The sequence below is a fragment of the Bombina bombina genome, chromosome 2, assembly GCF_027579735.1.
Source record: "Bombina bombina isolate aBomBom1 chromosome 2, aBomBom1.pri, whole genome shotgun sequence".
In the NCBI taxonomy this organism is placed as follows: domain Eukaryota; kingdom Metazoa; phylum Chordata; class Amphibia; order Anura; family Bombinatoridae; genus Bombina; species Bombina bombina.
In genome coordinates this window covers 88,052,093-88,069,043 of record NC_069500.1, presented here as the reverse complement: position 1 = coordinate 88,069,043, position 16,951 = coordinate 88,052,093, and the positions used below count along the sequence as shown (strand labels likewise).

General features: G+C 39.4%; 1 protein-coding gene across 2 annotated transcripts in view; it reads left to right on the top strand.

Annotated features, from left to right (window-relative positions):
- Positions 1-16,951, top strand: part of ALPK2 (alpha kinase 2) — a 216,542-nt gene that overhangs the window by 86,402 nt on the left and 113,189 nt on the right. For both annotated transcript variants that reach the window (XM_053701164.1, XM_053701165.1), the window contains exon 3: positions 7,669-9,079. In XM_053701164.1, the coding sequence (XP_053557139.1) occupies positions 7,669-9,079 (1,411 nt within the window). The remainder of the gene's footprint in view (positions 1-7,668; positions 9,080-16,951) is intronic.

Here is a 16,951-nt window from a genome sequence, read left to right as displayed (position 1 = left end):
CCCTGTAGTCCATCTCATACACATGCCCATATCAGACTTCTGATTAAACCCCTGGCCCTGTAGTCAATCTCATACACATGCCCACGGCAGACCTCAGATTAAACCCCTGGCCCTGTAGTCCATCTCAGACACATGCCCATATCAGACTTCTGATTAAACCCCTGGCCCTGTAGTCCATCTCATACACATGCCCACGGCAGACCTCAGATTAAACCCCTGGCCCTGTAGTCCATCTCAGACACATGCCCACGGCAGACTTCAGATTAAATTATTGGCCCTGTAGTCCATCTCAGGCACATGCCCACATCAGGCCTTTAAATTAAACCCTGGTCCTGTTGTCCCTCTCATACACATGCCCATATCAGACTTCATATTAAAACCCCTGGTCCTGTACTCCATCTCATACACATGCCCATATCAGACTTCATATTAAAACCCCTGGTCCTGTACTCCATCTCATACACATGCCCATATCAGACTTCAGATTATACCCCTGCCCCTGTACTCCATCTCATACACATGTCCATATCAGACTTCTGATTAAACCCCTGGCCCTGTAGTCCATCTCATACACATGCCCATATCAGACTTCTGATTAAACCCCTGGCCCTGTAGTCCATCTCATACACATGCCCATATCAGACTTCTGATTAAACCCCTGGCCCTGTAGTCCATCTCATACACATGCTCATATCAGACTTCTGATTAAACCCCTGTAGTCCATCTCATACACATGCCCATATCAGACTTCTGATTAAACCCCTGGCCCTGTAGTCCATCTCATACACATGCCCATATCAGACTTCTGATTAAACCCCTGGCCCTGTAGTCCATCTCATACACATGCCCATATCAGACTTCTGATTAAACCCCTGGCCCTGTAGTCCATCTCATATTCATGCCCATATCAGACTTCTGATTAAACCCCTGGCCCTGTAGTCCATCTCATACACATGCCCATATAAGACTTCTGATTAAACCCCTGGCCCTGTAGTCCATCTCATACACATGCTCATATCAGACTTCTGATTAAACCCCTGGCCCTGTAGTCCATCTCATACACATGCCCATATCAGACTTCAGATTAAACCCCTGGCCCCGTAGTCCATCTCATACACATGCTCATATCAGACTTCTGATTAAACCCCTGGCCCTGTAGTCCATCTCATACGCATGCCCATATCAGACTTCAGATTAAACCCCTGGCCCTGTAGTCCATCTCATACACATGCCCATATCAGACTTCTGATTAAACCCCTGGCCCTGTAGTCCATCTCATACACATGCCCATATCAGACTTCTGATTAAACCCCTGGCCCTGTAGTCCATCTCATACACATGCCCATATCAGACTTCTGATTAAACCCCTGGCCCTGTAGTCCATCTCATACACATGCCCATATCAGACTTCTGATTAAACCCCTGGCCCTGTAGTCCATCTCATACACATGCCCATATCAGACTTCAGATTAAACCCCTGGCCCTGTAGCCCATCTCATACACATTGTTACATCAGACTTCAGATCACACAAATGCCCCTGCAGTCCATCTCACACACATGCCCACAGCAGACCTCAGATCAGACCCCTGTACCTGTAGCCCCTCTCATACATATCATACCTCAAACCCACCCTACAGCTCTTCTATAGGCTAATTAAACCTCAGGTCTCACATAACTGGGAACTTTGCTATCACTCATTACTTTAAAGTATATTATACTTTCCTAGGGCCAGTTGTTTTTTATACAAAGTTAAACCAAGGATCATTGTTTGCTCTAAATCTAAAAAAAAAAAACATGGAAAAACTGGCATATACATTAAGGATAAATGATGTACACATTACTTCAATAGAGGTTATAGGTATCAAACATTTCCACCAAAGACCAATGGAAATCTTGTAGACACAGGGTAATTTGCCAAGTGCACATGAAAGGTTATTTGTAATAATCTGTTTGTATGCTAGTTAGAGAGATTATTTGAATGGAATGGCTTTGCATCAGGTGTCTCATTAATTTTGCCGGAACCAGACAGAGAGTAAAGGCTTGATGGAATTTCTCTGCCAGTACATTCCAAATGTGTAGAGTAATTAAAGAGAGAGGTGTTAGGCATATGAGAGGCCTACAGATATAAGGGAAGGAATACAATACAAGGTGCTTCATATCAGATGAGATGCTACATTAAGAGGACGAGAGATGTGATAGACAAAGAAAATGGGGATAATTTTTAATAATTAAAGGAAATCAAGAAATTATAGAAGTGAAACCAAATTTATAAAAAAAAAGTAATGAATTGACAGTCCGTATTTAGGATATTTAGTAATCTGTAGAAGACACTCAAAGCAGTGTCTCACAGGGACTTGACTTGACATCAGAAAGGAGGAGGGCTACTAAATGGTACATTGTCTAGGAAAAAGAAAGGAATCACTTTGTGACCTTAATACGTATATCTCAAAAGAGGAAAGGGAGTTGATAGAGATGAATTGCATCACCACCATCACCACCCCCTTAAAGTGATGGTAAATGTAGTGTATACTTCATTACATTTTTAGATTGCACGTATCCTAAATATAATAATCTTTTTTTTTTTAATATTGCGTTTTATTATTGTAATATGCATACATTTTGTACCTGTCAATCATATGTCTCTAGACCGCCCTCACCGTTTCCCCAAGCCTAGAGTAAATGACGTTGTCTGAGGCTTGTACCTCTCTAACGTCACAGTTAGGGCGAATGTTATCCCGAAGATTTATACTTCCTTCTATAGATGCGCACTCCCGTATCACCTTACTTTGTGCAATGCGAAGAAGCTGCTGGCAGCAATCCAAGTAAACACTGAATCATCACAAAAACTACGATTCAGTGTTTACAATGTATCGATCCTGAAACTCCCCTTGGAAGCAAAATGCATGTCTGTGGGGATCAACTGACACGCATCGCAATAGGACAATAGTGATGCGGTCAGAGGGAAAAGAAATACATGATTGAGCGGGGACTGCGTTTACATGGCAGGGAATACTATATTTGGAGAAATATAGTAAGAAATTAAAGGTATTTCAGAAAATAAAAAAAATGGCAATAGTGATTTTTAGGCAGTTAATTTTAGATGGCACTTAGTTAAATGATTTAGTTTACCATAACTTTAAGCTGTAGCTGGCCCAGCTGCTGCAGCCCACAGGAAATCTCCTGGTGTCCTGGTAGCCCAATACAGCTTTTAAAACCAAGCTACTTTAACTTTTTTTTAAGATAAGCACCATCTCAGCTTGTGCAAGCACCTGGCCAAACTTGGAGATTGCATGGGAGCAGATTGGTGGGTATATTCCATGCATTCTTTTGATTGACTTTCAAGAAGCCCTTTGCAGGGGTAAAAGGAACATGAAACCCCAGATTTTTCTTTCATGCTTCAGATAGAGTGTACAATTTTAAACAAATTTCCAGTGTGTTTCTATTATAAGATTGACTTCATTCTCTTGGTATCCTTTGTTGAAGGAGCAGCAATGCTCTAATAGGAACTAGCTGAGCACATCGGGTGAGTCAATAACAAGAGACAAATATGCGGGTTGATTAATAAGCAACTAGATCCCAATAGTGCATTGTTGCTGCCTAAGTATGCTCTTCAATAAAGGATATCAAGGGAATGAAGAAAATAATAGAAGTCATTTGGGAAGTTGCTTAAAATTGCATGCTCTACCTGAATCATGAACGTTTAAAGTGGCAGGAAAGTCAACATTAAACTTAAAGTGATTGTAAAGTTATATACTTTAAGATATAGTATTTAGTTGTTTGATGATAAATCCAGCTTCACCCAATCGTTGTATGCCCCCTTTGGCATCCAGCTCGGGAAGCACGCAACGATTGGATGAACCCAGAAACGTCATCGATCAACTAAATACAGCCTTCATTCTTTTAACTTGGAAGTTGTCCGTTACCCTTCATCCTGTGCTACTACACAAGATTTCAAATATTCTTTTCACTTCCTTCAACGGCTGAGCCGACATCTAAAAGGGAAGATTCTAGGATTGACCATCTGACAGTGTACTAGCCACTGATTTGAGTGCTAGCAGGCGAGATAGTACTGGTCATAGAACAGTACCACAGCTTCTGGTAAGCGCATTATCTTCTACGCTTGTGCTTGTTGTATCAAAGCGATATTACCCTATGTGGTGCCCTCTTCTCTTCATATTTCTCTAAATACAGTATGAGATGCTGGTGGAGGGAGGGCGAGATTATGCCAGAACTAAATGGTAATTATTTTACTAAGGAATTGTCTTTAAAAAATGTAATGAATGAAAGGGCACCTGTTTTTAAGATTCATTTTATATACTCCTAGTCCTAAAGCCTGTGCACACGGCCATTTTTTGTAGTACAGCGGTCCCACCCCTTGCTCTCTCTCTTCCCCCTCTCTTTTGCTCTCTCTCCTCCTCTCTTTTGCTCTCTCTCTCTCTCCCCCTCTTTTTTGCACTCTCTCTCTCCCCCTCTCTTTTGCTCTCTCTCTCTCTCTCACTCCCCTCTCTTTTGTGCTCTCTTTTGCCCCCCTCTCTTTTGCTCTCTCTTGCCCTCTCTATTGCTCTCTTTCTCTCTCCCCCCTTTCTTTGCTCTCTCTCTCCCCTCTCTTTTGCTCTCTCCCCTTCTCTTTGGCTATCTCCCCCTCTCTTTTGCTCTCTCTCCCCCCTCTTTTGCTTTCTCTCTCCCACCTATTTTGCTCTCTCTCCCCCCTCTTTTGCTCTCTCTACCCTCTCTTTTTTGCTCTCTCTCACCCTCTCTTTTGCTCTCTCTCCCCCCTCTCTTTTGTTCTCCTCTCTCTCCTTTACTCTCTCTCCCTCTCTCCTTTGCACTCTCTCCCCCTCTCCTTTGCTTTTTCTCCTCCTCTCCTTTGCTCTTTCTCCCCCCTCTCCTTTGCTCTCTCTCCCCCCTCTCCTTTGCTCTCTGTCCCCCGTCCTTTGCTATCTCTCCCCTCTTTCTTTTGCTCTCCCTCCCCCCTCTCCTTTGCTCTCTCTCCCCCCTCTCCTTTGCTCTCTCTCCCCCCTCTCCTTTGCTCTCTCTCCCCCTCTCCTTTTCTCTCTCTACCCCCTCTCCTTTGCTCTCTCTACCCCCTCTCTTTTGCTCTCCCCTCTCTCCTTTGCTCTCTCTCACCCCTCTCCTTTGCTCTCTCTCCCCTCTCTCTTTTGCTCTCTCTCCCCCCTCTCCTTTGCTCTCTCTACCCCCTCTCCTTTGCTCTCTCTGCCCCCTTTCTTTTGCTCTCCCCTCTCTCCTTTGCTCTCTCTCCGCTCTTTTTATTGCTCTCTCCTCCCTCTCTTTTGATCTCTCTCCCCCTCTCATTTGCTCTTTCCCCTCTCTTTTGCTCTTTCCCCTCTCTTTTGCTCTCTCTCCCCTTTCTTTTGCTTTTGCCCCCTCCATCTCTCCCCACTCTTTGTCGCTCTCAGGCCACGCCCACTCATGGCTGACCACACCCACTCCTGGTCCAACCACGTCCCCACCGCGGCACTCCCGTAGGTCACTCCCCTCACCACACTTGCTCCACCCGACCACGCCCACAACCACGCCCCCCACGAAACGGTCAAACTGATCTCGATCTGAAGTTGATCATAAAGGCCAGGTATGTTTGTCCTTGCACAGTCTCTACTGCACAAACATACCTTAGCGCTGCGGAATCTGTTGGCGCTCTACAAATAACCGATAATAATAATAATAATAAAATAATACCTGGCCTTTTATTATATACTATGTCTTAAAGTGCATAACTTTACAATCACTTTAAATGGTTTGGATAGAGCATGGAATGTTGAACAACTTTCCATTTTGCTTTTTTTTTTAAATAAATTTTGCTTAGTAATCTTGGTATCCTTTATTTGAAGAGTAAGTCTGGGTGGGCTCAGTAGCATGCATGTGATAGACTGCTAAAGGCACATGCACACTCCTTAGCTACCATTAGCCTACTTAACTTTAATCTTCTATAAACGATACCATAAGAAAAATAATTTAATTTAATAATATAAGTAAACTGGTCAAAATACTTATGGTCAAATACTTTAGCATAATAACTATGTATGCCTCTTTCAAACAAGATACATACCTAGCAAACATTTACTAAATCGTTTAGACAAAGAAACCACAATACACTGAAGCACTAGTCATTTAGGAAAGAAAACAATGAAAAGCATGTAAAGTATGATACCCCCAGTGTCATATTACAATCTTGACACTATTAAATATGGGCTCAACCTGGTCACATAACTAACCTGACCATTATTGGGTTTCAGTGTCACAGGAACACATTAATTAGGGCATCAGTTGTGCGACATCTCATTGGACTAGTCTCCTCTAAACATAGCAATGGCTTGACCTAATACCTCGTGATCAATTAGCCCAGGAAAATGTTCTTTATAAAGGGGTTGTGAGCTACAATATAAACTCCAGATCCCTTGTAAAACATATATAATCTCTGCAATCGTTCCAGAACATGTCTCTACAGGTATGCCTTAGTGGTAGTTAGTTTTCTGAGTTCAATGGTAGTCAATAGTTAATGTGTGTGTTTGTTTGACCTTGTTTATATATACATGTATCATATATCACATATCAGTAACATTTATCAATATTCTTGTTCATAAACATGGAGGTCAAAATTAATTTCATGATTTAGACAGAATTTGCAATTTAAAAAAAAAGTGTTCTTTATTCTCTTGGTATCCTTGGTTGAAACATAGCTCCGTTACATAAGCACACAAATATCAACTTTATAAATGTTAATATTATAAAATGATAGCAATTAATTAGTGCTTCTGCATGCTGCATCTGCCTGCAGTGGCAAAGGGCCCTGTAAGACAGAGACATCATGTAACTGCCCTTCCACATTTATTCATTTTCACATTGATCATGTGATAACCAGAGGGGTTTTATTCCTCTTTATGTGTCGAACTCTAGACATATATAGAAGGCAGGAAAGCACTGGCATTTTTTAAACTCTGTCCTATTGATACTTTAGTACATTTCTCTGAAGGAAAACAGTTCCCGTGTATCTGTTAAAGGAACAGTCAACTCCAAAAAAGTTATTGCTTAAAAAGATAGATAATCCCTTTATTACCCATTCTCCAGGTTTGCACAGCCAACTTGGTTATATTAATATACTTTTAACCTCTTGATTACCTTGTATCTAAGCCCCTTCTGACAGTACCCTAATCACATGACTTTGTATTTATTATCTATTGACTTGCATTTTAGCCAATAAGTGCATTGTTAGCCACAACTCCACGGGAAAGGGTGGCCGTACCTTTATATTCTTGCACATGTTATCCATTATACCTTAATTTTCAACTGGTCCTTAGACTGATTAATTCTTTCCATAATACAAGGGGCATATCAAATAGACCAAGACTTAAATATCTCCATAAATCATTAAGTGAATTTGATTATTCCACTTACGCTCAAGAAAAAGACATTCTTGAATGCCTGTATTTTTGTTGCTTTTGACTTTTTTGTCTTAGACCATTGTACACAGGAGTAATCATTTTACTATTTTATAGTATTCACAGCTGATAAATATGTTTTATAAATCTTTCATGGCATGTTAAAATAGTTTTAGTTTTTCCTGTACATAGTAAGTATATACGCATACTTCATTTTATGTTATATCACAATGTTTTACATTTTCTTCTTTATTTTTATATATTTTATAGAAATTGAAAACAATCAAGTCCAATAATATTGACCAGTCACTACTTAATGACAAAATAGATGTTTGCGTTTCAATAAAAGAAACAGATCAAGCAGTGGATTATCAAAATGACCATCACAACAATCAAACAGAAAAATGTCTTGCACAATCTGTTGAAACCAACACCACCCCTACAACGCTGGTTGAATGTCTTTTGGATAAAAATAAAAATAAGCAAAAACATATTTTTGGCACCTGTGCTCAAGAAAGATTGTATAATTCACAAGGAATAGTTCTTTGGGAAGCAGAGAAGGAACATAAAGATCAAGGATGTACTTGTGAACCAAGGGAACAGGAATTAGACATCTTTGATACAGAGGTTGGTGCGTCACCTAAAAAAAAAACTGATAAAAAATGTAAAAAGCAAGACAGTTTGGATGATGGCTACCATTCCTTAGGAATGTCATGTGAACAGCAAGGTACTGATGCTCAGATCAAAGACGAAGAAAGAATTATTATGGCAGAATCAGAGACGTACATAAACCAGGTAAACGAAACCTTAGACCATGCTCAGTGTAAAGTTGGCAATATAAAAAAAGTGCACATTAATCAACTGGATGACCAAAAACATTCAAACAATGAAGTGGAAAAATCAAAGGAATTGGATGATGTAACTGGAAGAAGATCAGTAGAAAACACATCATCGCACCGTCAAGATTTCCCAACCGTCAATGAAAGGTTGAATAGTAAAGTACATTTAACAACATGTAAAAAGGCAGAGAATGTGGGGCTTTGTAACACTAAGACTTTAGTTGATTACACCAGGAGGACTACTGACACTTTGCCATGTGATATTAAAGGAAATGTAGTCAACAAAAGTAATAAACAAAAATCAAATCCAAAAACAGAGTCTAGTAAAAGGAAACTTTCAGTACCGTCTTTACAAAATAAAAAAAATTGCACTTCTATTGATGGGGATCAACCAAACACTAAACTTGGGATAGCAAACCTTTCAACTATTGTGAGAAAAAAGCCAATACATTTCACAAGAGAGCTTTCAGTGGCTTCAGATAGATCGGTACATGAAAATGAAGATGCACTATTATTAAAGGCCAAGGTCGACATTCCAAATTCTAATGAATCATTAAAAGTTTGCAAAAATGCTGATACTGATTTAAAAGGCCATCGAGTGCAGAATTTACAGTCTCTAAGTTGTTCAGGTCATCCAGTGGCTGTCACCAACTCAACTGTAAAAAATGCTGAAAATAAAGCAGTAAGGAAAAAGTTAAAAGGACATGGAAAGGAACAAGCCAAAATTTCCAAGTGTGAAAAAGACACATTAGCCGGCGATGTGTCTTTGGCAGTGGATGAGGGAAAGAGTTACAACAAGGAGAGCAATACAGAAATATCAGCCTTAAAAGACAACAAAAAAGGTAAGACATATAACAAAAATATTAATATTACTATTATTATATAATGCTAATACAATTGCTCTTTCTTTAAATAAACATGCAACAATCTACTTGGGGCTTAAGAATATTATGAAGATACTGGGAAAAAGAATAGGATGTGGGAAAAGTCAGTATGGAAACAATAATGTGTTATATATGCTCATAGACTTATAGAGAGCATGAAAGTAAGAGTTAAAAAAACAAAAATGAGTGACAGCAAAAATGATACATACAACTTTATTGAAAATAAAAGGGACAATAGCAAATCCTATCTAGATTGTCAAACATTTTCAGCTCCTTGAGCCTTAATCGTTGGCATATTTTAAACACTTGTTTCCTCTACATATAAGAGATATAAATACTCCTATTAGTTACTTGTTTGCAAAATTTGTTAAAGCAAGATTAACTCTTTAGAAGCTAAATGACTACTTTTAAACATGTTGCATTTAAAAAAAAAAAACAGTTAAATTACAGTGTCTCTCAAGTACAAATCATACATCTTTTATCTAATTTTATGAATAGCTCTCATACTCTTAAAAGACAAATTAGTCAAAAAATATGACTCAGAATATAATAGCTTGAAAGTAAACTGCTGGGCATTACATTCTACTACTGTTTCAATGAAATAACAAACATTTTAGTAATAAGCACACACATATATAGTAAATTATTCATGAATATAAGCTACTTGAAATAAGAATATTAAACACACGTACCAAAAATAATAATTTTACCATACATGTTAATAAATAGTTTTATTATAAAGAGTCAGCTTCTTGCTTAAGGTGAGCCGCCATCTTGTCTTCTCCTCTCTCTGGAATTTTAACCAACTACCATCCAGCTGAGAATATCAACAACCTGCTGATGTTCTCTAAAAAATATCTGATTAGAGTGAGGTTTCTCAACCCATTGTTACAGTGCTCTCTAATAAGCACATTCATCTTACAAGCGCTACACCCCACATATTGTTTTTGTCAATCAATATACATAACTAGATAAATTACATGTTTTGATCTATAATTAGTACACAATACACATTGTATAACTGTGGGCTGAAACTTTGGACTAATTTGTCACAGACCTTAGTTTGTTTTTTATTCTTAAATCCTTAAAGTTATCTCTGGACAGGAAGAAGACGTCAGAAAGTAAAATGTTATTTGCTTAACAAAGGAACAGTTGATAGCGAAAAAAATAAAAATGATGGTGCCTCATTTTGAAATATATTATTATTAGCTACAACAGAATATATATTAGTTGTCTGTGCCTTAATTTTAGTATAAAATATAAGGGCTATTAACATTTTCACAATTAATTTTACCTGTTAAAATTGCTTCCTTACATTGTTTGGGAGGGGGGGATAAGGAGCAGCTGCTGTTGTAATTTCCCCCTCCCATATGCCCTATGGGCATTCTCTCAACCAATACAAAACTGAGTTTGCACAGGAGCACACTTTTTTAGGCAGTAGTAAACCCTGGAATCTTTTTTTTTATTATTTTTAAAGATTTTATTGAGGTTGTGCGAAAACAATACAACTTATGTAAGACATGTCAATAAAACAAACATAAATGGTACATTTCAATATGACAGTTGATATATAGACAGAAGACAAACGCCTCAATAGGAATAAAGTTATGGAACCTCTTTTCTATTTTGCATGAACTAAGGTTAACATATTGAATGGTCATTTTAGAACTTACGGGATTAGAATAGTTCAACGAACAGTACAATAAATGGTAGCGAAAAATGAATTAGGTAGGGTTAAAGGAAAGTATGTAGGTATTTGCATCCAATGGGGTATGTGGTATCGATAGTAATTGTAATTGAGAATGTGGGTATGTTGTGTATAAAGGAAACTAAGCAAAATTATGTGAGAAAGTAGATTAACAAGATATATTTCAAGCAAAGTCGGCAAATGCCGTTTCTGGTTAACCCATGTAGGATGGTATATAAGTGCGGTAGAATAGGTGGTCCTTTAGGTGCAGTAAATTAACAGGATATATTTCAAGCCATATCGACAAGTGCCGTTACTGGTTAAATAGTGTGTTTTAATATGTAAGTATAATGAATTACTTAGTGTAGTAAAACTGGCAAAATTAGTATGGCAAAATAGGTATCTAGGATAAACAGGATACGACATAAGCAAGATGAGTCGTGTAGTCAGATCTCCCAAGTTAGGAGGTATATTTTTATAGGGTGGGGGGGGGGGGAGGTGGGTAATTAAGTATGGGAGAGATGATATAAGAAAGCCTACTTTTTTTTTTTTTTTTTTTTTTTAAGTAATAGATAAGGACAAGTAAAAATAAGGATGAATGACTCCAATCATAACAAAGACCTAGGGACACTAACTATGGGCTGGGACTAACTGTGTTTCAAGGATGAGTAACCTAGTAAGATAAGGGAGACAATTCGTAATACAGAAATAGCACGCCCTTATCGGGGCAAGCTATGCTTAGTTAGATGAATGGGAGACGTCAGTATTTGTCGGGATTTCCAGTATGGAAAGGGTAGGTGAGTCAGTCATATGTAGCAGCTCAGGTTATGTAACGATTATCAAGTATTAATGGTAAAATGTAATTAGCACTAAAATTCCTCCATAAAGCCCCACACCTGCAATAAACAGGCTCCCGCTGCTTCGGCCGCTAGCAGAGGAGTGACTAGATTGAAGGCTGCACATAGCGCTAGGAGTGTAACCGTTGCAGTGGAGAACTCCCTAACATTGAAGGATACATGTAGAGGCAAAGGACCAGCCTTAGCCAAAGGAGCATGGGAGTGAAGTAAACTTATCGCCATGTGGTAGTGCTGTTTTACCCACAAAGAGTGTGACCAAAATGAAAGGAACCTGAGAGTGCAAATTAATAAACATATGGTGTGTGAGCAATAAGACCTGACTTATCCTAACAAATATTTCTTTACACTGAGGGGAACATCCTCTACATATATAACAAGTTACAACTAGAGTTTAAGGCAATTAAACATAGTAGCTGGGGCCTCTACAAATTAAAGGCATAGTAGGCAGTTGATTAACACAGTGGAGCAAGTGAAATTCTAGGTCATTATTATTTGAAGCAGAGATTTCATCCCTAGCTAGATACAACTGTGGGAGCAAAAACATAGGGAACCACATATAGCTTGATAGAGAGAGGAAAGCATTGTATAAGAATCAAATAAACGCACACATAGTGACAGCCCCTAACTGCAGAGGTGAATACAACTATCATAAGCAGCAATAATATTGGCAAGAAATATAGTTATAGGTAACTTCTTAAAGTTATTTGAATGTCAACGAGTGTCCCTTAAAGAGAGCAAAATAGAATTGTGGTAATAGGAGTTCAGCTTATACCAGTTGTTTCAATATGGAATAGGGCTGCCAGTCTGCAATTTGAGGGAGAGTTCTATCAACCGTGCTTAGCCTTTTTCATAGTGGTCTAAGGTCTCTGAGATGCGCTGTTGTGGGTCTCCGGGCAGGCCCTCCTGCGGAAACTTGCTGGGAACCTGACCTTTAATGTGCGGGTAGTGCTGCAAGGGGCTACCCGGGAGCGAGGAACCAATTCCGGACAAGTAGAAAGCAAGATCCTCCAGACTGCGACATCATTGTGCGGAATTGCTTGGGACTGATCTCCAGGATCGCAACCAAGCGCAGCAGAAGGTGATTTTTGAGTTTCAGGCAATATGCGGATTACTGCATCAGATGGAGTGTAGGTTAGACCGACACCGGGTGGGAGCTGTGAGCGGTCAGCTGCATAAGTTCTGTCCCCTTCTTTCTCTTCTATCATGTGGGAAGCTGCCGCCCCCTGATTTCTTCTGTCAGGGGATGGTACCTGATGCCAGGTAAACGGTGAGCTCAGCGAGCTTGTGATATCGCTATTCTGCGGGTGAGTAGCGTGAAGTGTGGGCCTTGCCGCTGCCTGCTTAGACTCCGATGGCATATGAGGACCGAGCACAGCCCTACAACTGTCTAGGAAGAAATATATTTGTCCCATAACATAGTCTGCATCCTCCATGTTTAGGTAGTGGTGCCCTAGGTCGATGATTACAGAGAACTAAACTTTAGTCAAATCTAGTGCACAGCTAGAGGTGTTGATCAGGCCGCAAGATGGCTGCTGCAGGCCCTGTATGCGATGCTAAACGCACCGAGGTTTTAGGAGTCTGTTGCCGTAATGCTGTTCCCTTCTAAAAGAAAAAGGTTGGTAGGAACGACTGAGATCTCAGGTTCCCAATGATGGTTAAGTAGTTGAGTATTAGGGCACAGACAGCCGCAAATGTAGTTTTTAGTGTATAGTATGGGTAGAGCTGTTAAGAAGTGCGACCGTCTGGCTCCAAGGTTGGCTCCGCCCCTCCTGGAATCTTTTTTTAAACACTGCAATACACTGTGTTACAGTGACTTTTAATTTAAACTGTGAACTTTAAATTACAGACTTATATGGTTCTTTTAGGGAAACAGTAATAAAATGCTATGTCCTGATACCATGACAATGTTTTCCTACTCTTGCAGAAATATACCAGGAACTATGCCAGGTTTGATATATGACTTTAACAAAGATGTAAGAAAATGTTGGACTAAACTTTTCTTTCAGTGGCATTATTTAGTATTCTTGTTGCAATCTTTATAGTAAAACTGCGTCACAGTAATGAAAAAGGATGTTTGATGATTTCAAGTGGAGCTAAATTTTAAACTATGTTATGGAAAAATATAAACAGGGTAGGCAGGCGCTGCATCCGGTGGATGCAGTGAAGGTAAACAGAGCATTACTAAAGAAACAACTACCCGCCCGCATTAAGTATTAAAAAAAACAACAAATAACCGCCTGCATCAAGTATTAAAAAAAACAACAAATAACCGCCTGCATCAAGTATTAAAAAAAAGAAAGAAAACACAGCCCGCAAGAAATATAACAAAAAAAACTCTTACATGAAGTATTAACACATACACCGCAAAACCCCAACTTCGCTAAATAATAAAGTAATTAACCCCTTAATCACTTAACTGTCAACCACTCACATCGGAATACACCTAATTACCCTATTAACCTCTAAAACTCAACCGCAAAACTCCCACATCGCAATAAACCTAATTAACTTATTAACCCCTTAAACCACCAAAACCCACAATGCAAATAACTATTTAAATAACATACTGCTAGATTACGAGTTTTGCATTAGAGGCTGTGCGGTGCTAACGAGCAGTTTATGCTCACCGCTCACTTACAGACAGTGCTGGTATTACAGGTTTTTCCAAACTCTGCGTTTACCGCAAAAAAGTGATCGTAGAGCAAAATTTTGCTCCACATCTCACCTCAATACCAGCGCTGCTTACGTTAGCGGTGAGCTGGCTGAACGTGCTCATGCAAGATTTCCCCATAGGAATCAATGGGGGAGAGCCGGCTGAAAAAAAACACCTGCAAAAAAGCAGCGAAAAGCTCCTAACGCATCCCCATTGATTCCTATGGGGAAACAAAAGTTATGTCTACACCTAACACCCTAACATGAACCCCGAGTCTAAACACCCCTAATCTTACAGTTATTAACCCCTAATCTGCCACCCCCGACATCGCCGATACCTACATTATATTATTAACCCCTAATCTGCCACTCCGGACATCGCCGCCACCTACATTATACTTATGAACCCCTAATCTGCTGCCCCCAACATCGCCAACATGTACATTTTATTTATTAACCCCTAATCTGCCGCCCCCAACGTCGCCACCACTATATTAAAGTTATTAACCCCTAAACCTAAGTCCAACTCTAACCCTAACCCCCCCAACTGAAATATAATTTAAATAAATATAAATAAAATAACTATCATTAACTAAATTATTCCTATTTAAAACTAAATACTTACCTATAAAATAAACCCTAAGCTAGCTACAATATAACTAATAGTTACATTGTAGCTAGCTTATGGTTTATTTTTATTTTACAGGCAAGTTTGTATTTATTTTAACTAGGTACAATAGTTACTAAGTAGTTATTAACTATTTAATAACTACCTAGATAAAATAAAGACAAAAGTACCTATAAAATAAAACCTAACCTAAGCTACAATTACACCTAACACTACACTATAATTAAATAAATTAACTAAAATAAAATTATCTAAAGTACAAAAAAACCCACTAAATTACAGAAAATAATAAATAAATTACAAGATTTTAAAAATAATTACACCTAATCTAATCCCCCTAACAAAATAAAAAAGCCCCACCCAAAATAAAAAAGCCCTACCCTACACTAAATTACAAATAGCCCTTAAAAGGCCATTTTGCGGGGCATTGCCCCAAAGTAATCAGCTCTTTTACCTGTAAAAAAAATTACAAATCCCCCCCCAACATTAAAACCCACCACCCACACAACCAACCCTAATCTAAAACCCACCCAATCCCCCCTTAAAAAAACCTAGCACTAACCCCCTGAAGATCACCCTACCGGGAGACGTCTTCATCCAACCGGGCAGAAATGGTCCTCCAGACGGGCAGAAGTCTTCATCCAAGACGGGCAGAAGTGGTCCTCCAGACGGGCAGAAGTCTTCATCCAGACGGCATCTTCTATCTTCATCCATCCGGCGCGGAGCGGGTCCATCTTCAAGACATCCGACGCGGAGCATCCTCTTCTTTCCACAGCTACGACTGACTGAAGATTCCTTTAAATGACGTCATCCAAGATGGCGTCCCTTCAATTCTGATTGGCTGATAGAATTCTATTAAGGTAGAAAAAATCCTATTGGATTGTTCCAATCAGCCAATAGAATGTGAGCTCAATCCTATTGGCTGATCCAATCAGCCAATAGGATTTTTTCTACCTTAATTCTGATTGGCTGATAGAATTCTATCAACCAATCGGAATTCAAGGGACGCCATCTTGGATGACGTCATTTAAAGGAACCTTCATTCTTTGGGGCCCCAGCGTCCGCCACCCTCTGTGACAAGCTTGTCCTCACTGGTGCTCTGCTGTTCGGACTGACAGCTCGCCTTATGGGTATATAGCAGGTCAGGTGCTTAATAAGTCGAGTAATATAGAGGAAAGTGTACGAGCAGAGAATGTCTGTGATGTTGAGGGGCAGTCTGAGGAATGTTTGGACATTGACTTGCAACCTGGGGAATCAGTGGTCTATGCTCCGAGCAAGATCTCAGTTGGGACGCATATTGGAGGATCATTGACTATCGGATGTGGATACCTAAGTATCTGTGGACAGCTGCTCACGTCTTGTGCATGGTCTCGTACTGTGATGCATCCAACATCTTCTATATCTCAATCTGGCTTTGTTAGGCCAACGTCTGCCACACCGGGGGCCTCAAACGAGGCATTGGCTAAATTTGCCATCAGACCTTGTTTGTCTGTTCTAGTTTTGAGGTTTGTTTAACATTAAGTTACCAGGAAAAGTCTATTCCTAGCCCAGACCAGTCATTATACTGTTGCTATTAGGCAATCTTGTCTGCGCACTATTATGCCCACATGACAGTGACCTTACGGGATTCTTAGTGGCGGCACTAAGCTATGTGAGGTGAATGAACGCACAATCTTGCGCAAGATGGGCTGTAACACTTCATATTACTACTCACACCTGTTAATTCAAATCTCTATATCTGTTAAATGTAGTAATGGTTCTGATAAGATTTGGTTATATATGTTTTGCTACTATTTCACTCCTTTTCTTGGTGTGCTAGCTAATTGTACCTCATTACATGGGTCACACTTGTATAAGTAGAGATATGAAAGGTATTACTTACACTTCCCAGTCAAAACTAACGATAGATATAGTATATTTAAATACCTATGTCCTATAGCCTATATAATTATGGGGTCAAAGGATCCTATATAACTAAAAGGCTAATATCTATTATAGGTTATACA